The 23,886-nt window shown below is 45.7% G+C and overlaps 1 protein-coding gene across 1 annotated transcript; it reads right to left on the reverse strand.

Annotated features, from left to right (window-relative positions):
- Window positions 1-427: 427 nt before the first annotated feature.
- LOC117069419 (protein mago nashi homolog 2-like) lies at window positions 428-1,368 on the reverse strand. Its single transcript, XM_033187632.1, has 2 exons — window positions 918-1,368; window positions 428-615 (listed from the first exon to the last, which is right to left on the reverse strand). Exons 1-2 carry the CDS (start codon window positions 1,194-1,196, stop codon window positions 463-465), a joined length of 432 nt encoding a protein of 143 aa, XP_033043523.1. The 5' UTR covers window positions 1,197-1,368; the 3' UTR covers window positions 428-462.
- Between the last annotated feature and the right edge of the window lie 22,518 nt (window positions 1,369-23,886).

The following is a 23,886-nucleotide window of genomic DNA, read 5'->3' on the forward strand; positions in this document are numbered from 1 at the left end:
CTCTACAAAAAAACCCACAAAAAGTGGCCAGGCATGGTGGCACATGTCTGTAGTCCCAGCTGCTACTTGGGAGGCTGAAAGGGGAGATCCCTTGAGACCAGGAGGTCGAGGCTGCAGTGAGCTATGATCATACTGCTGTACTCCTGCCTAGGTCACAGAGAGAGAGAGAGAGACCCTGTCTTTTTTTTTTTTTTCCCCCCCAGGATTTGGTATGTTTTATTTGAGCGAATTTTTAACAAAAGGTGGCTTTTATTTACAGAATTTAAAGTGTGTGGGAACTGTCCAACCCACATAGACTGAAGTAAGGATAACCATTAAGCCTGCTAATGTATTTTCTTATTTTCAGTTTACATACAATTTTTTTGTTTGCTTTACATTTATAAAAAAAACCAATATTGTAAATGACAAATAACCCCTCCCATCCCTTAATTAAATATACAAACAGCTTGAAAAACATACAACTTAAATTGGTTTAATCTTGAAGTATAATCCAATGAGACTGAAAACTAAACATTTCAAGTCTTGTACCAAATAGTAAAATACTCGAAGGCCTTCAGGATCCTTTGACTGATTTACGTCAATAAGAGAACCTATTTTTGATGTGGCAAAAGATATGTGTGCCAGGCACGGTGGCTCACGCCTGTAATCCCAGCACTTTGGGAGGCCGAGGCGGGTGGATCATGAGGTCAGGAGTTTGAGACCAGCCTGGCCAACATGGAGAAACCCCATCTCTACTAAAAATACAAAATTAGTCAGGTGCTGTGGTGTGTGCCTGTAATCCCAGCTACTCGGGAGGCTGAGGCAGGAGAATCACTGGAACCCAGGAGGCAGAGGATGCAGTGTGCTGAGATTGCACCATTGCACTCCAGCCTGGGCGGCAGGGCAAGACTCCGTCTCAAAAAGAAAAAAAAAGATATGCGCTTATCTCCAAGCTCACGTTGGCCAGCTCTGTCAGGGGGAGGCCACAAAGCATCATCTTCTTTTCTGATTTCACTGTCATCAATAATTCTCTTCAGTTCTTCCATTAAACTCTTGTGCATATAAACCTCTTTTCTGATCATGACATCATTTTTGTAATTGTTGTTGGCATATCTAAGCTTTCCGTCTGGCTGAAATTCAGACTCCAGAAACTCGTGCCCAAACTTGCCCTTGTGCTCTACGTAGTAGCGCAGGTATAAATCACTAGCCATAGCCATTTTTGTCCCCGGGAAGACAGCTGAAAACCCAGACAACCAAGAGACCCTGTCTTAAAAAACAAACAAAAACAGGAGGCCACGGCCTGAGATGTCCACTGAGTGACAGAGCTGGGACTTGAAACTATGTTCTCTCATCCCCAGAAGCAATGTTTTATCCACTTCACCAGTGGTTCTCCAACTTGGCTATGCTCAAGAATTGTTTAGGGAGATTGGTAAAGAGGCAGCATGTAGGACTCTGTCACTAGAGATTCTGATTATTTCTTTTTTTTTTTTTTTTTTTTTTTTGAGACGGAGTCTCTCTCTGCCGCCCAGGCTGGAGTGCAGTGGCCGGATCTCAGCTCAGTGCAAGCTCTGCCTCCTGGGTTTACGCCATTCTCCTGCCTCAGCCTCCCGAGTAGCTGGGACTACAGGCACCCGCCACCTCGCCCGGCTAGTTTTTTGTATTTTTTAGTAGAGATGGGGTTTCACCGTGTTAGCCAGGATGGTCTCGATCTCCTGACCTCGTGATCCGCCCGTCTCGGCCTCCCAAAGTGCTGGGATTACAGGCTTGAGCCACTGCGCCCGGCCGAGATTCTGATTATTTCTAAGAGGAGCAAAGACAACTGGGAATTTGTCCCTAGGACATTCTGGGTGGGGTCCAGTAATGGAAACAAGTTCATGGGCCACCTTTGAGAAGTGCTAGATTAAAACCTCATCATTACCAAGAGGGAGATTTTGTATGGATAGAAGAGAGAACTTTCTAATAGTCATATCTGTATTCTGATCCAACAAATGCTGCATGCCAGCATTGGGATCGTGCTTTCATATACACAATCTCGTCTCCTCTTGGTGGCTCTTTGAGTAGGTGCCTGCAGTTTACAGATGAGGATACCAGGCTCTGATACCTTCAAGAGAGAACTAATCTCTCCCTTCTTTCTTCTAATTCGGGACCCTAAGCCTGCTTCATCTGGCATTCCATTATGTGCTTATGGTGGGTCTCCCTATGGAAATTGTGCACCTTGATGTTGTTGAGGGCCTTTGAGTGTTGTCTGGCGAAGGTCACAGATCGTATCTGTTGAGCTGAAATGTCCCATCTGCTGAGAACAGCTTTGTGCCACGAGGAACTGGGGGACCTATGGAGCAGCTGCCCCAGTGTCACTAAAGTGACATCAATCCTGGTGTCTGGAGCCACTAATCCCTGGGGGAAGGTCCTGTGGAAGAGAGAAAGAGCTATAACTGGACATTTGGGAGCTGAGTCCTGGTCACCTTTAGGGCTACTTCTCAGGGGAACCCGCCAAGTGCTATCAAATCAGAACATGTCCTCCGCAAGGTAAAGATCCCATGAAGGCAAGCCCAGGGTTGTGATAGGGTCCCAGGAACCAGGGCAGTATGCAAGCTCTGAGGAAGGTTGGGAGCATGGTGAGGCCAGCTATTTCACAGTCTGGTCCCTGTCACTCCCAGTTCCTCCCCAGGATCGGTAGGATGCCCCTCACTTCTACCCATGAAGGTACTCCTCTCCTTACATTCTGCTCCTCACACTTCCCTCTTTTTTGTTTTTTTTTTTGTTTTTTGAGATGGAGTCTTGTTCTGTTATCCAGGCTGGAGTGGAGTGGTGCAATCTTGGCTCACTGCAACCTCTGCCTCCTGGGTTCAAGCAATTCTCCTGCCTCAGCCTCCTGAGTAGCTGGGATTACAGGCATGTGCCACTGTGCCCAGCTAATTGTGTTTTGTATTTTTAGTAGAGACGGGATTTCACCATATTGGCCAGGCCAGTCTTGAACTCTTGACCTCGTGACCCACCCCTGCTTCAGCCTCCCAAAGTGCTGGGATTACAGGCTCACACCACCATGCCTTTGTATTTTTAGTAGAGATGGGGGTTTCTCCACGTTGACCAGGCTGGTCTTGAACTCCCAACCTCAGGTGATCCCCCCGCCTTGGCCTCCCAAAGTACTGGGATAACACGCGTGAACCACAGCACTCAGCCAAAACTGTCCATCCTTCATCAAACCTAAGCATAAATACTGTTTTCCCTGGGTCTTTGGGTCTTTATTTCTGAAGGCTCCCATGTGACATACAACTTTGGTTAAATAAATGTGTTAAGCTTTCCTCTTGTTAATCTGTCTTTTGTTACAGGGGTGTCAACCATGAACCTCTAAGTGGGTGAAGGAAAGATCTTAGTTTTTCTCCCCTACACCCTGCTTTCCTGGAGATCATTCCCTTTGTAGTTTTCTCCAAATGATTATAAAAGTGACACTTGATTCATGCAAAAAAGAAAAATTCAGCGCATACAACATGGTATAAAGAGGAAAGTGTGGCCGGGCCTCCAGGTATGGGACAGGACACCTGTGGCAGAAGGGTCTTCAGGGGAAAAGGGAGGAGGTCAAAGAGTGACCTTGTTAAGGTCACTTAACCTAAGTTTTATGGCTTCCTAAGTTTTATGGCTTGCTTTGGGGGAGAGGAATTCTAGTTTCCATGATCTGCTTTGGAGGAGAAAAGGTCACAGAGACCTTTCTGCGTCTGTGGCCCTCCCAATCCCTTGCAGCTCAAAATCCTCAGCTGGTGGGGAGTGGTGGCTCATGCCTGTAATCCCAGCAACTCAGTAGGCTGAGGTGGGAGGATTGCTTGAGCCCAGGAGTTAGAGGCTGCAGTGAGCTAGGATTGCATCACTGCAGCCCAGACTGAGCAACAGAATGAGACCCCGTCTCAAAAAAAAAAAAAAAAAAATCCTCAGATGTCAAGGCGACATGCTTTGGAGTATCGCAGGGGAAAAATAATAGCTCCCACGGGTTTGTAGTTAGAAAAGCGCCCCTGTCATGAAAGACAGATGAATAAGATAAAACTAAACAGAAGTTTATTAACATGTGTATTTTATGTATACATGGGAGACACTCAGAGAATGAATAGTTCTCAAAGAGGTAGCTTTGAATTCTAGCTTACGTAGCATCTTCAACAAAGAACAAAGAACAGTCCATTTTTAAAGCAGTGACAAGACAAAGGAAAAGGGCTTTGAGTCTGTAGGGGCAGCAGCTTGTGGGGAAGGCAAGTAAATGGCAGACAAAGGCTAGTTAGTAAAGCTTATTAATATGGATTCCTCTGGTACCATCTCCAGGCTGATAGGGTCTAAGTCGGTCTTCAGTAGTTAACCTTTGTTCTCCCTAGTTAGAAAGGGGGTTGGGGCTGGGTAAAGTGGCTCACGCCTGTAATCCCAGCACTTTGGGAGGCCAAGGCAGGCAGATCACCTGAGGTCAGGAGTTCAAGACCAGCCTGACCAACATGGTGAAACCCCATCTCTACTAAAAATACAAAAATTAGCTGGGCGTGGTGGCAGGAGCATGTAATCCCAGCTAGTCAGGGGACTGAGGCAGGAGAATCGCTTGAACCCGGGAGGCCGAGGTTGCAGTGAGCTGAGATCGCACCACTGCACTACACAGCCTGGGTGACAAAAGCAAAACTCCACCTCAAAAAAAAAAGGTGGGGGTTGGGACACCTTTTGTTGTTGTAAGTCTATGTCCTACATTTAGGCAAACACAGGGAGAGCAGGGTGCTTTCCCGCATCTGCTCAAGGATCCTTCATATTTTGGGGTGGCACATTCTGGACTCCTGCAGTATTGTGTTCTTAACCCTGGCAAGGCTAAGAGGGATCATTTTATTTCAAAGAAAACGTCTCAGGACCCAGTCTGGAAAATTCTTACTTGGAAATTTAAGGTCTTATTCTATTAAAATGTCTTTCAGTTGTGAAATATTAATATAAAAACGTCATCCTTAAAAACTTGCCAAAAAACCCCTTAAGATTATTTATTAAAATAAACACAATACTTAAAAATTATCATAGAAGTTTAGTTCCTGAACATGGGTAGGTCTAAGTGCTCCAATTGGAGATACACTTACATATGATATATACGGATGTCAAGTTGATGCTAAGAAGCCCCCATGGCCCCCAGGTATTACCATGCAGGTGCAGATGAAGACTGTATGATGGTGTGGAGGAATGCTTAGAACTGAAGTAGTAGGATATAAAGGAAATTGTAGGCTTGAAGGTTCAGGCCCCAGGGTCCGATTGCTTGTGCTCAAATCCTAGCTCTGTCCCTTGCCAACTTTATGTCCTTAAGCAGCTTTAATTCTCTAAACCTTTATTTCCTCATAGAGTTAAAAATGACTTCTGTTTTAAGTCTCTTTGGAAGGCTGAATGAGGGGGGAAGAAAAGGCAAAGCATTTTTCTAGAATACTGGCACCTGGCACCTGTAGCAAGCCTTCTGTACGAGGAAAAGGTGTTGCAAGGCCCACCCCATACCCTTATTACAAAAGACAGATTAACCAGAGAGAGGCGTAACAAAGGTGTTCAGTGTAAGTTTTACATGATGAAGACACAAAGATCCTGGGGGTATGACCCAATGGTAATGAACTGGGGGGATATTGGCAAAGCCTGTTTGTTCAGATTCTTTCTGGCCTCTCTGTGAGGCAGGTCCTCGTCCCAGGTATGGGGTGGGACCCTTTTGCAATGAGGGTCCTGTGGCCGCCTCGAGGGTAAGGTAGGTCAGAGGTCTCTAGGTTTTATGGCTTGTTTTGGGGGAGAGGAGTTCTAGTTTTTATGACACGCCTTGGGGAAGAGAAATTCTAGTTTCTATGACCTGCTTGGGGAGAAATGGGGAAAGGAGAAATGAGGGCAGGAGAAGGTCAGAGAGAAACTTGGCTTCTGAGGCCTTCTATCTCCTTTAGTTCAAAGTACTCAGCCTGTCCAAGCTCCAGACTTCAGGGCATCGTTTTCTGAACCCCAACACTATCAATGTTTACCATGTTAGAAATGAAAATTAAGCAAAAGTTTAAGTAGCATTTATTAATTAAAAATAATGAATGTAAATATTGTTATATTTACAATAAAATTTTTTTTAAATTTTATCTTCCAAAACAAAAAAGTGAGAAAATCAGTATGATTTTTAAAATAATTTTTAAGTTTTGTGGGTACATAGTTGGTGTATGTATTTATGGGGAACATGAGATGTTTTGGTAAGGCATGCGATGCATAATAATCATATCATATAGAATGGGGCATCCATCCCCTCAAGCATTTATCCTTTGTCTTACAAAGAATCTAATTCTACTCTTTTAATTATTTTTAAATGTACAATTAAGTTATTATTGACTATAGTCACCCTGCGGTGCTATCAAATACTGGGTCTTATCCACTCTTTCTATTTTTTTTTGTACCTATTGACTGTCCCCACTTTCTCCCCACCCTCTTACTACCCTTCCCATCCTCTGGGAACCATCCCAAATTTTTGGGGTTTTTTTGGTGCCACCACACCTGGCTAATTTTTGTATTTTTAGTAGAGACGGGGTTTTACCATGTTGGCCAGGCTAGTCTCAAACTCCTGACCTCAGGTGATCCACCCACCTCGGCTTCCCAAAGTGCTGGGATTACAGGCATGAGCCACCATGCCTGGCCCCAAATCAGTCTTTTTAATACATTTTTTTCAAATCTTTTTAATGTCTGGCTTAATAGAAACCAGCTGGACACTCATATTTGCTTCTGCATTCAATCTACTGCAATATCACATGTCATGCAGCCTCTGGAAAATTCTGTACACACAAGAGAATGAGAGGGCACAAGAGAATGAGAGGGCAACATACTAATGCCTTAGTGTTGTTATAAAAATAGTTTTGATCTTGTGGGGGAGAAAAAGTAATATCTTTTCCTCACCCGTCGCAATAACAGTGACTGACACCCCTATAACAAAAGACAGATTAATAAGAAGAAAGCATAACAAATGTATTCAATATCAGTTTTACATGACTTGGGAACCTTCAGAAAATGAAGACTCACAGCCCGCGGGTACCACGTTTTTACGGACAGTCGTGCAGAAGTAGGATCGGAGCACAGGGAGGAGGATCTAAAATTTAAAAATTGGGAAGTCAGCAAGGCCTGTTTGCTCAGATTCTTAATGGCATTCCTGTGTGACATTTCTTTTCTCTGTATGGTGCAGGACACCTCTCACATGAGGATCTTCAGGGAGAAGGGAGGGAGAAGGTCAGAGAATGACCTTTCTAGGTTTTGCTGTTTTCTCAAATGTCTGAGTGCCATATTTTGGGGTAGGATTTCTTTTTCTTTCTTTCTTTTTTCGAGATGGAGTCTCGCTCTGTGGCCCAGGCTGGAGTGTGATGGCACAATCTCAGCTCACTGAAACCTCTGCCTCCCGGGTTCAAGCAATTCTCCCGCCTTAGCCTCCCAAGTAGCTGGGATTACAATGGCGCACCACTACACCCGGCTAATTTTTTTATTTTTGTATTTTTAGTAGAGATGGGGTTTCACCATATTGGCCAGGCTGGTCTTAAACTCCTGACCTCAGGTGATACACCTGCCTCGGCCTCCCAAAGTGCTGGGATTACAGGTGTGAACCATCACACCGGCTTGGGGTAGGATTTCTTTTTTTTTTTTTTTGAGACGGAGTCTCGCTCTCTCGCCCAGGCTGGAGTGCAGTGGCCGGATCTCAGCTCACCGCAAGCTTCGCCTCCCGGGTTCCCGCCATTCTCCTGCCTCAGCCTCCCGAGTAGCTGGGACTACAGGTGCCCGCCACTTCGCCCGGCTAGTTTTTTGTATTTTTTAGTAGAGCCGGGGTTTCACTGTGTTAGCCAGGATGGTCTCAATCTCCTGACCTCGTAATCCGCCCGTCTCGGCCTCCCAAAGTGCTGGGATTACAGGCTTGAGCCACCGCGCCCGGCCTGGGGTAGGATTTCTAAGCCACAACAATCTTACGACTTTCCTGACAGGTCTCAAGGACGCCCAGGGGCAGAACAGCAGAGTCTCTGCAGGCAGGACAGATATAGTCTGGGGGTGCCGAGCCTCCAGCCTGGGTGGACTCCCTTACCAGACACGGTGGTGTCCTACCCGGGTCACCTCTATTTGAGGACGACCTGCCTGCACTGAGCGCCTCAGGTGCAGCGTTTTTCCTGGAAACAGGAGCAAGCTGGGGCTAAGCACAGAGCCCGCTGGAAGCGCCAGGGAGTCAATGGAGGCCAAACGGTGACGGTGACGGGGTTGGTGAGTAAATACTGGCTTGCTCATGGCTCCGTGTGACTGCTGAGGTCTGCTGTACCTCTACCATGCCCGGTAGGATGGAGTTCCGACTGGCCATGCTGGCAAAATGGCTTGATAATCCCTGTATAAACAAGCCCCTTCCCTCCCCTGCCTCACTGTTGCTCTCTGTGATCACTGATAGAGCTCAGACACCACAAGATAAGGCACCTTGACATAGTGAGTATTTGAAGATGCAGGAAACTGAGAAAACCACAGAAGCAAGAGGGTCACTTTCTGATCTCATTCCCTTCTACCCTGAAGTAGGTCATCTGCATTAACGTCCTTATCTCAGAAGATACAGAGAGAGGCCAAGAAGTACCTGAACAAACAGGACTTTTGTTAGTTCTGTTTGTTGTTCTGTTTGCTAAGTTCCCCCAGATTTCTACCATTGGATTATACAGCTCTGGTCCAACATACTTTTTCGTGACTGTCCTTAAGAATGTACAAATTTCCCTGTTTCTTTGGGTCTGCATTTTCTAAAGACTCCCGTGTCATGTAAAACTTACATTAATTAAATGTGTGTGCTTTTCTTTTGTAAATCTGTCTTTTGTTGTAGGGGTTCGTGGCTGACAATCCATGAGCCTTGTGATGGGTGAGGAAAAGACATGACTTTTTCTCCCCTACGTCACCTTCCAAAAAACCTACTTTCAAGTGCTCATCTCAGGATCTGTTTTTAGGGAGAACCCAAATGAAGCTAGCAGCCTTTTCGGGGCTCACAGTCCTCTGCAATGCTGCTTCTGCAGTGGGGTGCTAGGAAACATTTAACAACTTGCTGAATGGGGAAAAAAGCCCTGGTTTGCAGTTTGCTGCTTTCCATGGTATAAATACTGCCCCCGTGGCTGGTTTCCATGTATGGAGTTGATGTCACTGACCACAGAGTTGAGGAGAGGTGTACACTGTTGGCTCTCATGAAGTGGTTTGGGCTGGCTGCAGCCTGGGTCACTGCTGTAACCCTCACCACCCTCTAATGTCATTGTCTCTCTGTGTCCCCTCTACAAGGAGACCTTAGCACTGTCGCAGTGTCCACTCATCATGGGTACTAATACTCGTGGAGCCATGAGTAAGTAAAAGCCACAGTGGTGGTTGGAGAGCTGCTGTCAGGGAAGCGGGTCCTGGGCTAGGGGAGAGGTGAAGAGGCTGCATAGAGGCCACCTCCCAGCCGAGACTGGAAGCATCAACTTGGGGGTCCCCCAGCCCTGGCAGGGAGAGACTGGAAGGGAGTCTGCAAAGGCAAAGCCAGAGCCAGGGAGGGCGTGTGTGGAGAATATTTGGTCCTGGAGGTTTCGAGGGCTGCAGCATAGAGGAAGAGAAAGGTGACCTTCTGCCTCTGTGGGGGACAGTGACCCTGGTTTGGCCTGCTGTCCCCTGGTACCCCTGAGACCAGAACCCAGGTAGGCCTTCCCAGTGGCCCCTTCTGTCAGTGCTGACATGAAAGCAGGAGCCCTGGCCGGGCCACAGAGCCTGCCAGTTCCAGCCTGATTGGAGAACTTGCAATTAGTGTCCTTCCCAAAGCTGCCACCTGGAGGAGAAACTTGGACCTCTTTACCCAGGGCCTGGTGTGGGTGGAGGAGCCGGTTCGGCCAGTAAGGAGCCCAGTGGGAAGATCACAGGAAACCCACAGCTAGAACCGGGCAGGGTGCAGGGTGGAGTCAGGCACGGGAGGCCAGATTTACAGAGCTGCTCCAGATCCAGGCGACATGTAAGCACAGAGCCAGGGCTCCCTGGAAGTTTCTCAGTTTGGAGCTGAACATAAGCGCCTCAGACTGTTTAGGCTACTGCAACAGAACACTGTAGACTGCGTGGCTTAAACAACACAAACTTATTTCTCCCAGTGCCAGAGGCTGGAAAGTTGAAGATCAGGGCACTGGCAGATGCGGTGTGATGAAGGCTCACTTCCTGTTCCATAGATGGCTGTTTTCTCACTGTGCCCTCACAGGGCAGAAGGGGTAAGAGAGTTCTCTAAGCTCTCTCTCTCTCTCTTTTTAAAGACAGAGTTTTCCTCTTGTTGCCCAGACTGGAGTGCAATGGCGCGATCTCGGCTCACTGCAACCTCCACCTCCCGGGTTCAAGTGATTCTCCTGCCTCAGCCTCCCAAGTAGCTGAGATGACAGGCATGCACCACCACGCTCAGCTAATTTTTTGTATTTTTAGTAGAGATGGGGTGTCTCAATGTTGGTCAGGCTGGTCTCGAACTCCTGACCTCAGGTGATTCGCCTGCCTCGGCCTCCCAAAGTGCCAGGATTATAGGCATGAGCCACCATGCCCGGCCTAAGCTGTCTTTTATTTATTTATTTATTTATTTATTTATTTATTTATTTATTAGAGTCTTGCTCTTGTTGCCTAGGCTGAAGTGCAATGGCACGATCTCGGCTCACCACAACTTCCACCTCCCCGGGTTCAAGCGACTCTCCTGCATCAGCCTCCCGAGTAGCTGGGATTACAGGCATGTGCCACCACGCCCAGCTAATTTTGTATTTTTAGTAGAGATGGGATTTCTCCATGTTGGTCAGGCTGGTCTCAACTCCCGACCTCAGGTGATCCACCCACCTCGGCCTCCCAAAGCGCTGGGATTACAGGTGTGAGCCACTGTGCCTGGCCTAAGCTCTCTTCTAAAAGGACACTTGGGCAGGGCGCAGTGACTTGTGCTTGTAATCCCAGAATTTGGGGAGGCCAAGACAGGTGGAAGGCTTGAGCCCAGGAGTTTGAGACTGTTATATGTAAAAATGTTTATTTAGAAACAGAATGCTTGTTCCCCGGTGCTGCAAAGAAACAGCACTTGAACATAAATTTAATTCTCTCAGCAAGGCCATTTTTACTTTCTGCAGAAAGGGTGCTCATTGCAGATGGAACAATGGCGAGAGCACACCTGGATAAAGGAGGGAAGCCATTTTTATCCCTCCATTAGGCAGTTTGTCCCTGCTACTGTGTCTTGTCTCCATTGGCTGGAGCCAGACGTCACAATCTAAACTAAAACCTGATTGGCTAACAGTTGAAAACTTTTCTAAATAGGTAATGGCAATAGAAAGACAAAGGAAAAGAGGAAATTGCTTATGAAAGGACTTAGAAAAGTGATAACATTCCCAAATAAGGAAAAAGCATAGGCTGCGAGCTGGGACATGCCTGTGAGCACGTCTAGCACAGAGACCCTGGTTAAAGTACAAGGACATAGAATGTACCACGTACCTGTATGTCTAGCATAAAGTTAGTTTTTAAAAGAAACTATTATTTCTAACACTTATGATTTATTCTTTAATAAGAAGGGAAACTTTGAAGAGACACTTTTTACTTTCTACAGAGACCAACCCCATAGCTACAAAAAATACAAAAATTAGCCAGATGTGGTGGCATGTGCCTATAGTCCCCAGCAACTCGGAAGGCTGAGATGGGAGGATCACTTGAGCCTGGGAGGCAGAGGCTGCAGTGAGCCGAGATCACGCCACTGCCCTCCAGCCTGGGCGACAGAGGGAAATCCTATCTCAAAAAATATATATGTATAAATTAATAAAAAAATAAATAAAAGGACATGAATCCCATCACCTAATCACCTCCAAAGGCCCCATCTCCAAATACCATCACACTGGGGGTTAGGTTTCAACATATGAATTTTGAGGGGGGATACAAACATTCAGTCTATTGCAATAAGGGCCCAAATAGAGGTGCCAGAGGAGTGCCTGGAGAATTATCCAGGATCCACAGACCTGAGGACCGAAATGACAGACTGACTTTGGCCTTGTCCCCCATCACTTCACCTAGAAGGAAAGGAGACTAGGACAACATAGTGAGAAGGATGGACGCATTGGGCCCCAGCACACTTGGGTTTGAATGCTGCTTTTGCTGTTTACTAGCTGTGTGACTTTGGGAAGTTTTCTGAACCCCTCTGAGCTGCTTTCCTGGTTTGTAATGCAGGTCTCTTGGAGGCATGTGATGGTGTGTGCTAACTGGCCAAAATGATGCCTGCAGCTTAATTAGGGCTCCATAAGTCATCCTATATTTCATTGAATCTGACATGCCACTCATTTGAAGGGGCACCTTTACTTTAGCTCCTCTAAGAAAGGAAAACAGCTGCCAAATAAACTGACCTGCCATCAATTGTAAGATGCACCCAGATTTCAGAGATAACAAAATGTAATACCAAAAAATGTGCATCTTACAATCGATGACATGCAGTAGTTCTTTTTCTTCTGATTCGTGGTGTTTGTGCTTCTGGGGCTTCTGTCTCTGGAAGATAGCAGGGTACAACGATGGACTGGGGCAGCCCCACTCCTGAAGTCGCCTCTGCCCAGGCACTGCCGCTTGCTCCTTTTGCCTGTGCTGCTGCCCCTGGGTGGCTTGTGCTTGAGGGTCTGAGCTTTGCCTGTGGTTTCTGGCTTCTGTCGAGGTCTGTTTGAGTCCATGAGGCTGCTCAGCCTTTCTGAGACCAGGGAAGCCATTTTCTTTTTCCTCTCCTCTCCTCCCCTCTCCTCCCCTCCTTCTCTTCTTTCTTTTCTTTCTTTCTTTCTTTCTTTTTTTTTTTTTTGAGACAGAGCCTCACTCTGTTGCCCAGGCTGGAGTAAAGTGGCAATCTCCGCTCACTGCAACCTCTGCCTCCCAGGTTCAAGCAATTCTCCTGCCTCAGCCTCCTGAGTAGCTGGGATTACAGGCATGCACCACCATGCCTGGCTAATTTTTGTATTTTTAATAGAGATAGGGTTTCACCATGTTGCCCAGACTGGTCTTGAATTCCTGACCTCAGGTGATCTGCCTGCCTCAGCCTCCCAAAGTGCTGGGATTACAGGCCTGAGCCACTGCACCTGGCCCAGGGAAGCCATTTTTGATCTCTCCGCAGTTCCTGGGGGCAGAGCTGAGCTACAGTAGATGTGCAGAGCCTGCCACTAGCCCTCTGTTCTTAGAAGGTGGGAGGTGAAAGTGGACAGGCCATGCATGAGGACAAATGTGCCCATTCCTTACCTTGCCACGAGGCCTGTTACATGCTGGCAGCTTTCCAAGTGAATTCTCTCCACCCCAGGACCTGGGAGGGAAGCAGGGCAACCCTTGGGCTCCCTGTGCTGCAGATGAGGAAATGGAGTTAGTACAGGCTAAGTGATTTGAGAGCATTACCTGCCTAATAAGTGCCTGACTAGATCCCAGGTCTATCTTAGGGGTTGCTGCTCCTGTTTAATGAGCAGTCGCTGGGTGTAAGAAAGACACAGTGATGCTGTGCAGGTGAGGCAGGGACCAGAACACAGTGCTGAGCATGTTCTAGGGATGCTGACAGGTTGGGAAAGCCTAGACCTGCACGAGTGTATATGTTTAAATATTCTGTGGAAAGTAATTAAAAAATACTTCATGAAAAAAATAATGAAAATTTTATATATTGGGTTAAATAACATATTTCAAACTTAATTTCACCTGGCTGGATGTGGTGGCTTATACCTACAATCCCAGCACTTTGGGAGGCCAAGGCAGGTAGATCACTTGAGGTCAGGAGTTTGAGATCAGACTGGCCAACATGGCAAAACCTCTATCTCTACTAAAAATACAAAAATTAGCTGGGCATGGTGGCATATGCCTGTAATCCCAGCTACTCGGAAGGCTGAGTCAGGAGAATCCCTTGAACCTGGGAGGTGGAGGTTGTAGTGACCCACGATGACACCACTGCACTCCAGCCCTCTAACTACACTCCAGACAGAGGAAGACCCTGTCTCAAAAACAATACAAATAAAAATAATTTCACCTGTTTCTTTTTTCTTGTTTGATGTTACTGCTAGAAAATTATATACATGCCTTGCAGTGTATACATTTCAGCCCCCACAGTGTCCCCCACCACCCCATCCCCCCCCTGCTTTTCTCCAGCCCAGTCTCTGAGACTTCCCTGTCCCTAAACAGTGGAGTGATGGCCTGTTGGTTGCTTTCCACTATCACAGTGAGGCCCTGGGAAAGTCTGGGTCTGCAGTGGCTCGGGTGTCCGAAGGCTTCTGGGAGCTCTGAGCCATGGCTGTTGGCCTCCCCAGTCTCCCAGTTCTCCAGAGGCCTGCAGGCCTATTTCACCTTACCTAGCTACTGCCTGTAGAGGTTCAGAATAGAGCGAAGCAGACTCCCTCCGCCATGGTTGAGCTGCAGTCCTGACCATGTGTGCCCTAGGCACTAGCTAAGGCACGTGGGGGTCTCTGAGCTTTTTGCCCACCCAGCTATGGCCTGAGTTAGGGCTTTCTCATCAGTTTTGTCCTATCCTGTGTTGCCCAGGCTAGAGTGCAGTGGTGACCACTCTGAGTGTAGTGGTGATCACAGCTTACTGCAGCCTTAACTTCTTGGGCTCAAGAGAGCCTCCTGTCTCAGCCTCTCCAGTAGCTGGGACTGTAGATGCAGTCCACTCTGCAGTCAAAGTTTTGTAGAGATGGGGATCTTGCTATGTTTCCCAGGCTGGTCTCAAACTCCTGGCATAAAGTGGCCCTCCCACCTCAGTTTGCCAAAGTGCTGGGATTATAGGCATGAGCCACCATGCCTGGCTGTGTTTTCCTTCAATATACAACACACGTATGTGCTTGCTTTTGGCCACACTTTTAAAGTAAGGCTGATAGCTATGAATCCGAAATCTGTTTCCAAAAATTTGTTGTTGCTGTCTCTGTTGTTTTGAGATATTCTGGCTAAATGGTTGATAGCTGTGTGTGTGTGTGTGTGTGTGTGTGTGTGTGTGTTTTCTATATAGAAGCTATGTTTACATTTCAGATTGGCTGCAGTGGCTCATGCATGCAATCTCAGCACTTTGGGAGGCTGAAGTGAGAGAATTGTTTGAGGCCAGGAGTTTAGGACCAGCCTGGTCAACATAGTGAGACCTTGTCTCTACTAAAAATAAAAATTAGCTGGGTGTGGTGGCAGCACCTGCCGTCCCAGCTACTTGGGAGGCTGAGGTGAGAGGATCCCTTGAACCTAGGAGGTCAAGACTGCAGTGAGCCATAACTGCGCCACTGCACTCCAGCCTGAGTGACAGAGTGAGACCCTGTCTCTAAAAAATAAAAAATTTAAAAAGCTATATTTGCATTTCAAAACCTATTGATCCATTCAAGGACTCTCAGTTTATTCTGAAACCCTGAATGTGGGCTGTGGCCCTTGGCACTTGGACAACTAGAAAAGTGGTTTTCTTTGGCAAATGTACCACAGCCCTTCTTTTTTCCTTGTTAATGGAAGAGTGTGGGTTTTTGGAATCAGACAGACCTGATTTTCAGCTCTTGCTTTGGCACGAACTCTCTGGGAGACAGTCGACGAGCAAGGGTCCTAACCTCAGCTTCCTATAGGTAAAATGGAAAGAATACCTGTCTCGTTGTGAAAAATAAGTGAAATATTATGTATAAAGTGCCTAGTAGAGTGCTTTGTGCTTAGCAGGTAGTGCATTCAATAAATGTGACTACAGGCTGAGTGCGGTGCCTCACGCCTGTAATCCCAGCACTTTGGGAGGCCAAGGCAGACAGATCACCTGAGGTCAGGAGTTCAAGACCAGCCTGGCCAATGTGATGAAACCCCTTCTCTACTAAAAATACAAAAATTAGCCAGGTGTGGTGGCGGGTGCCTGTAATCCCAGCTACTCAGGATGCTGAGGCAGGAGAATAGCTTGAACCCAGGAGACGGAGGTTGCAGTGAGCCGAGATTATGCCATTGCACTCCAGCCTGGGTGACAGAGTAAGACTCTCTCTCAATAAATAAATAAATAAATAAATAAATAAATAAACCATAGGATGTACTATCATGTTCTTGAATAATATTTTAAGAACATGGGAAAATTTGCATGATATGGGAATTGATGGGAAAAAAAGAGAATACATAATTATTTGTAGTGGGTTCATAACACTGTAAAACAGAAAAGTATGTACACATAAGAACTGGATGAAAATACACCAACATGTTCGCAGTTGCTATAATTGGGTGGGGTTATAGATGATTGTTGTTTTCTTCTTTTTATATTTTTCTCTATTTTAAAATTTCCATAACAAACAGTTATTATTTTTATCAGCAGTAAAAAACCCCACCGTTTGTGTGTTTATTCCAGGTCTTAGCATCATGGAAGAAATGTTTTCTTTAAATTATATTTATAAAGACATAAGTTCCTTGTGTGTAAAACCTATGCCTTTTGGTGAAGAAAAAATTCCTCGTTTCTTTAAGTTGTTAAAATGTTAAAGGCATTTCTTATTCTATTTAAATCCCTGGGTCAATTGCTGCTATGGAAACTATTGTAATGGATATTTTACAAAAGGATAAATGCAACTATTAAAAATTATTGAAATAGTGTACCTGCTATGGTAAAAAAACTATATTGTACAGTATATGTAATAAACCTTTCCCCTCCCCAACAAATAATCACTATACATTTTTCCAGAATGTTACCATGCATATACCAACCTATATGTGTATTTTTATTTAGTTTTATAGAAGAGAATAAGTTATATACTTTTTGTGATCTTTATTTTTTTTCATTTTTTTTTTTTTGAGACGGAGTCTCTCTCTGTTGCCCGGGCTGGAGTGCAGTTGCCGGATCTCAGCTCACTGCAAGCTCCGCCTCCCGGTTGTGATCTTTAAAAAACATTTTATGAATGTAGAATTCACATAATATAAAATCCCCTCATTTAAAGAGCATAGTTCAGTGATTTTTGTTTTTCTTTTTTTGTGTGTGAGATGGGGTCTCACTCTGTTGCCCAGGCTCAAATGTAGTGGCACGACCTTAGGTCACTGCAGCCTCGACCTCCTGGGTTCAAGCAATCCTTCCACCTCAGCCTCCCTAGTACCTGGGACTACAGCCATGCACCACCACGCCTGGCTAACTTTTGTAATTTTTGTAGAAACGGGGTTTCACTATGTTTCCCAGGCTGGTCTCAAACTCCTGGGCTCAAGTGATCTGCCTGCCTCAGCCTCCCAAAGTGCTGAGATTACAGATGTGAGTTGCCTTACCCAGTTCAGTTCAGTGATTTTCAAGGTAAATTTATAGAGTTGTGCAACCATCACCGCAGTCCAGATACTCACCATGGTGCTTTCTCATTCAACACTGCCTCTTGGAGATGGCTTCGCATAAGTGAGTATGGATCTCTCTCACTGTTTTCAGTGGTTTGCTGGTTTTCCATCACATGGATGCACCATTGTTTATTTAACCAGTGCCCCACTGGTGAGTCCCAGTTTTTTTGCTGCTATTAACTGTGCTTCAGAGGAAATCCCTGTACATACATCTTTACACCCATGAACATGAATGTACCTGTAGGGTTCATTACCAGTGAAGGAATTGCTGCATTAATGAATATGTGCTTTTATAATTTAAGAGACTGAAAATTACTTCTAATTAACATTCCTACATTAGTATTTGAAAAAGGCCATTTGTTCAACTAGGACTTTAAAACAATCTAATAGGATAAAAACTGCATAACCTAATTTGATATAAGAAGTGACAGAGAGGCCAGGCATGGTAGTTCATGCCTGTAATCCCACCACTTTGGGAGGCTAAGGTGGGAGGATTGCTTGAGGTCAAGAGTTCAAGACCAGCCTGGGCAACATGGTGAGACCCCCATCTCTAAACAAATTTTTTAAAAAAGTTAGCTGTATGTCATGGCACACACCTGTAGTTCCAGCTACTCAAGAGGCTGAGGCAGGAGAATTCCTTGAGCCCAGGAGGTCAAGGCTCCAGTGAACAAGATTGTATCACTGCATTCCACCCTGGGTAACAGAATGAGACCCTGTCTTAAAAAAAAAAAAGATGAATAATAAAGATTAGAGAAGAAGTGGTAGAGATATTTTTGTGCATTTGTATGTATGTATGTATGTGTGTATATACAAACACAACATTTTTTCCTAATGTTTATAAAGTATATGTCTTTTTTTTTTTTTTTTTTTTCAGATGGAGTTTTGTTTTTGCCATCCAGGCTGGAGTGCAATGGCATGATCTCGGCTCACTGCAACCTCCGCCTCCTGGGTTCAAGCAATTCTCCTGCCTCAGCCTCTTGAATTGCTGGAATTACAGGTGCCTGCCACTACGCCCAGCTAATTTTTGTATTTTTAGTAGAGATGGGGTTTCACTGTGTTGGCCAGGCTGTTCTCAAACTCCTGACCTCAGGTGGATCCACCCGCCTCAGCTTCCTCAAGTGCTGGGATTACAGGCGTGAACCACCGCGCATGGCCATGTCTGCTATTTGTTAAGTCTCTGTGTCCCTGGAAGCCACATAATTTACATATGTGGGAGTTAATACATTAGACATCACTATTTCTATGGAGCTTTTAAAATGAGAAAAACCTGCTGGATACACACACACACACACACACACACACACATACACACACACACGTATATCCAAAACAAAGGAAATAAGCATATTGAAGAGATGTTTGCCCTTTTCTTTACCGCAGCACTATTTGTGATGGCCAAGATACAGAATCAACATAAGTGTCCATTGATAGATGAAGAAAGAAAATGTGACACGTATACACAATAAAAAATCAGCTATAAAAAATGATAAAATCCTGTCATTTACAGCAACATGGATGGAATGGAGGTCATCATGTTACATGAAATAAGCCAGGCACAGAAAGACAAATGCCGCATATTTTCACTCATGTGGAAGCTAAAAACAAAAGTGGATCTCATGGAGCTAGAGGGTAGAATGATAGTTAACGGAGGCTGGGAAGGGGGCTGGGGAAGATGAAGAGAGTTTTACTAATGGGTAGAAACATACAGCTAGACAGAAGGAGTAAGATCTAGTAGTTGATAGTACTGAAGGGGAATTACAGTTAAAATACTTTATTGTATATTTCAAAATAGCTAGAAGACTTATAATGTTCCTAACACACAGTAGAGATAAATGTTTGGGGTGATGGGTGTTCTGATGGCCCTGATTTTCTTTTTACATGTTGTATACATGTAATAAAAATATCACCTGAGGCTGGGCGTGGAGCTCACGCCTGTGACCCCAGCACTTTGGGAGGCTGAGGTGGGACGATAGCTTGAGGCCGGGAGTTTGAGACCAGCTTGGGCCACAGATGGAGATCCTGTCCCAAAAGAAGAGGGGTAGGAGGGAAGAAAGAGAATAAGAAAGAAATTAAATTTTAAAAATCACATGTACCCCCAAAATATGTACAACTATGACGGATCAATAAAAAAAGTACTCCAACAATGAGAAAAACCAAAGCAAAATGGAGGACCGGACACTTGATTGACGGTGACCGGGGACTGTGTGTCTTGAGCAGGTTGTGCTCAGGTCTCTTCCTCTCTTAGAATCTCGCTGTGGGCCGGCAGGTGGCGCTTGTGCTCCCCGTGACCGCGATCCGTGAAACTGAATTTATTATAGTAACCCGATGTTGCCCTGAACATATAATTTTCAAACCTTCCAGTCCACCACAAGGAAAACCTCTGAGGATTTTCTTCTGGGAAGAGCAATTAGCCTAACCTCTTAGGAGGAGAAATTGCATCTCTGAGCTTGTCTGGGAAAGTAACATACCCTCCCAAGAGCAGTCTTGGGGAGGGCGCAGAGAAACCGCCAAGCAGCCTGTGGGAAGAGGGAGGGGTGCTGGAGAAGGGCTGGGAACTGCAGGGTAGGATTTGGGGCTTGGAGTGGGAAGTATCCTAGGTCTGAGGACAGCAAGTCCCGGGCCTGTGGGCTTCTGGGCTTAGGCTGGAGGGTAACAGAGAGACCGACCGAATGGGTGCAAGATTACTTGGGTGGGCTGAAGATGCTCTGCCCAACTCGCCAGGCTGGGAGACCCCCTCTTTCGCCTACCTACTGTGACTAAATGCCAGGCACTGGTGACACAACCATGAAAAGACAGGCCTGGTCCCTGCCCTCACAGAGCCTGGAGGGCGTGGGGGAGTGGGAACGGGAAATAGAAGCCACCAGGATCTAGGGGAGTTGTTGAGGTGTGTTTGGGGAGGGAGTAGGGCAGCTTTCTCGGGGGGCCAGGCCACTGCCCAGATTCCAGACTCCCTGGGATGGGGAGACTAGACTGGAAGGAGCCGTTGGGGAATGGGGATCTGCTGAACCAGGGCAAGGGGAGAGAGCAGCTACTGGGGGTCACAGGGCAAGAGCAGGGAGCTTGGAGCTGGGGGATGCCCAGCCTGAGCCTGTGGGAGGGGAGAGTGGTGCCCTGTGCCCTGGTCACAGATGAGGCTGGGAGGGGTGTGGCCTATTTTGAAAAAGAGGCCTTGCTTGGCAAAGGCTGTAGTTGGAAAGAGTGTGTGAGAGAGAGAAAGAGGCAGGGAGATAAAGACAAAGGGAAGAGAGAAAAAGAGAGAATTATTTTGTCTCTACCCTCAGGGACAGCGTAATTTTGGTGGAAAGTGAAAATGTGCCAGTGTACAAGTGCACACACACACACACACACACACAAAGACTGTTACCATAAGATTGTCAGCAACTGGAGCCAAGGGAAGCATCCAGATGGCCAAGCCTGTATGACCTTGGGCAAATACTTAACCTCCCTATACCTCAGTTTCTTCATCTGTAAACTGGGAGCAATATTAGTATTGACCTCATAGGGCTGTTAAGAGGATTAAACACAATAATGCTTGTGAAGCATGGAGCATAGTCCCTGGCAGCTAGTAAGGTCTCACAAATGACTGTTGTTGCTGTCATTCATCATGATCACTAATATCAGTTGTCATCTGCTGGAAAAGGAGGGACAAGAAAAGGTGGGATATGGATGGGAACAGCCAAGACAAATGCGCAGAATGGGGAAAGCAATTCAAGCTGGAAAGGAAAGAACTCATGGGAACAAAGGTGAAGAGGTAGGAGGGTGAGATTCTAAGTCCTCGCTACTCAAAGTGTGGTCTGAGGACTCATCAGCAGCAGTTGCACCTGGGTGCTTGTGAGACGTGCAGAATCTCGGACCCCAGCCCAGGTCTATTCACCCATAATCTGCATCTTTTCAAGCTGTTCAGATAATTTGTTTGCTTGGGGGAGTTTGAGAAGTACAGCTCTCAGCCATAACTCATGGGAGTGAACCATGCTGGTGCCACAGTGGGAGCAGCAGAGAGAAGGCTGCAGAGGGATGGGGGCTAATCAGTACATGTCCCTGAAATAGTTCCACATGCAAGTTACTGCCCAGGATTCAATATTTGTTACAATTTTTTCCCTTTGAGGTAAAACCTATATACAATGAAATACATATATGAACTGTACCTCTGAGTTTTAACAAGTGCACATCTACCAATGTAAACTTGGACTCCAGTCAAGATATAAAACCTGAGCAGCCACCCAGAAAGTTCCCTCATACTTCTTCCTAATCGATCCCTGCTCCAGTCCCTAGAGGCAGCAGTTGTTTTGACTTATTTTCTGCAACATAAATTACTTTGCCAGTTTTAGAACACCGTATCCATGGAATCATATGATAGGTACTGTTGCGTAACCCTTCATTTATGCAGCATCATGTTTTTAGACACATCTGTGTCACTGTATCAGTCATCTGTCCCTTTGTATTGCTGTGTGGTATTCCGTTGTATAGGTACGTCACAGTTTGTTTATCCACTATGCTGTTTCTGATTTTTGGTTCTTGTAAATTAGGCTGCTAGGAAAATTTCTGTATGTCTTTTTGTGAACATACATTTATATTTCTCTTGGACAAATACCTAGAAGTGGAAGTGCTAGGTCATAGGGTAGGTTATGTTTAGTTTTATTTTATTTTATTTTATTTTTTTGAGATGGAGTCTTGCTCTGTCGCCGGGGCTGGAGTGCAGTGGCCGGATCTCAGCTCACTGCAAGCTCCGCCTCCCGGGTTCACGCCATTCTCCTGCCTCAGCTTCCCGAGTAGCTGGGACTACAGGCGCCCGCCACCTCGCCCGGCTAGTTTTTTGTATTTTTTAGTAGAGACGGGGTTTCACAGTGTTCGCCAGGATGGTCTCGATCTCCTGACCTCGTGATCCGCCCGTCTCGGCCTCCCAAAGTGCTGGGATTACAGGCTTGAGCCACCGCGCCCGGCGGTTATGTTTAGTTTTATAAGAAACCACTAGCCCTGTTCCAGAGTGGCTGTACTATTTTATGCTTTTACCAACTGTATTAATCAGCTCAAGCTGCCATAACAAAATACCATAGGCAGGATGGCTTAAACAACAGACATTTACTTTTTCACAGTTCTGGAAGCAGGAAGCCCCAGGTCAGGGTGCCAGGGTGAGGGCTTTCTTCTAGCCAAGAAGGCCGCTGCCATCTTGCTGTGTGCTTACATGACCTTTTTTAAGTGTGTGAGTGGAGAGAGAGAGAGAAAGAGAGAGAGAAAGAGAGAGAGAGAGAGTGCTCTTTAGTGTCTTTTCTTATAAGGACATTAATCCTATTGAATCAGGGCCCAGCCTTTATGACTTTATTTGACCTGAATCTTAACCTTAATGGTCCTATCACCAAATACTGTCACACAGGGGGTTCAATATATAAGAATTTTGGAGGAACAAAAACCATCAGTCTGTAACACCAACAATGTGTGAAAGTTCCAGTTTTGTCAGGTATTTTAATTTTAGCCATTCCCGTGGGTGTACAGGATATTTCATTGTGGTTTTATTTCCCTGATGACTAATGATGCTGATGATCTTATTTTTTCCATTTTAAAAATTCTGGTACTACACACATAACATAAAATGTACCAAGTTAACCAATTTTTTTTTTTTTTTTTGGGACAGGATCTCACTCTGTTGCCCAGGCTGGAGTGCAGTGGTACGATCATGGCTCACTGCAGCCTTGACCTCCAGGGCTCAAGCAGTCCTCCTGCCCAGCCTCCCAAGTAGCTGAGCAGCTGGGACACAGGTGTGCACTACCACACCTGGCTAATTATCTTTATTTTTTTTTTTGTAGAGGCAGGGTCTCCTTATGTTGCCCAGGCTAGTCTTGAACTCCCAGCTCAACTGATCCTCTTGCCTCAGCCTCTCAAAGTGTTGGGATCACAGGTTAAGAGGGGGCCACCATGCCCCACTTCATCTTAATCATTTTTAAGTGTACAGTTTAGTGGTATTAAGTGCATTCATAATGTTGTGCAATCAATCACCACCATCTGTCTCTAGAACACTTTTTATCTTGTAAAACTGAAACTCTATACTCACTAACCAATAATTCCCCATACCTCCATGTCCTAGCCCTGGAAACCAACATTCTACTTTCTGTTTCCATGGTTTTGACTACTCTAGGTACTTCATAGACTTATACATTATTTGTCCTTCTGTGACTGGCCTATTTCATGTAGCAAAATGTCCTCAAGGCTCATTCATGTTGTGGCATGACAGAGGGTTTTTTTTTTTTTAATTTTCAAGGCTAAATAATATTCCTTTTTTTCTTTTCTTTTCTTTTCTTTTCTTTTTTTTTTTTTTTTTGAGATGGAGTTTTGCTCTTGTTGCCCAGGCTGGAGTGCAATGGCACAATCTTGGCTCACCGCAACCTCCACCTCCTGGGTTCAAGTGATTCTCCTGCCTCAGCTCCCGAGTAGCTGGGATTATAGGCATGTGCCACCACGCCCGGCTAATTTTGTATTTTTAGTAGAGACAGGGTTTCTCCATGTTGGTCAGGCTAGTCTCAAACTCCTGACATCAAATGATCCACCTGCCTTGGCCTCCCAAAGTGCTGGAATTACAGGTGTGAGCTGCCACTCCCGGCCAAGGCTAAATAATATTCTATTGCGTGTATATACCACATTATGCTTATCCATTCATCCAGTGATGGACAT

The sequence above is a fragment of the Trachypithecus francoisi genome, unplaced genomic scaffold (assembly GCF_009764315.1).
Source record: "Trachypithecus francoisi isolate TF-2019V2 unplaced genomic scaffold, Tfra_2.0 Lachesis_group3, whole genome shotgun sequence".
Classification (NCBI taxonomy): Eukaryota; Metazoa; Chordata; class Mammalia; order Primates; family Cercopithecidae; genus Trachypithecus; species Trachypithecus francoisi.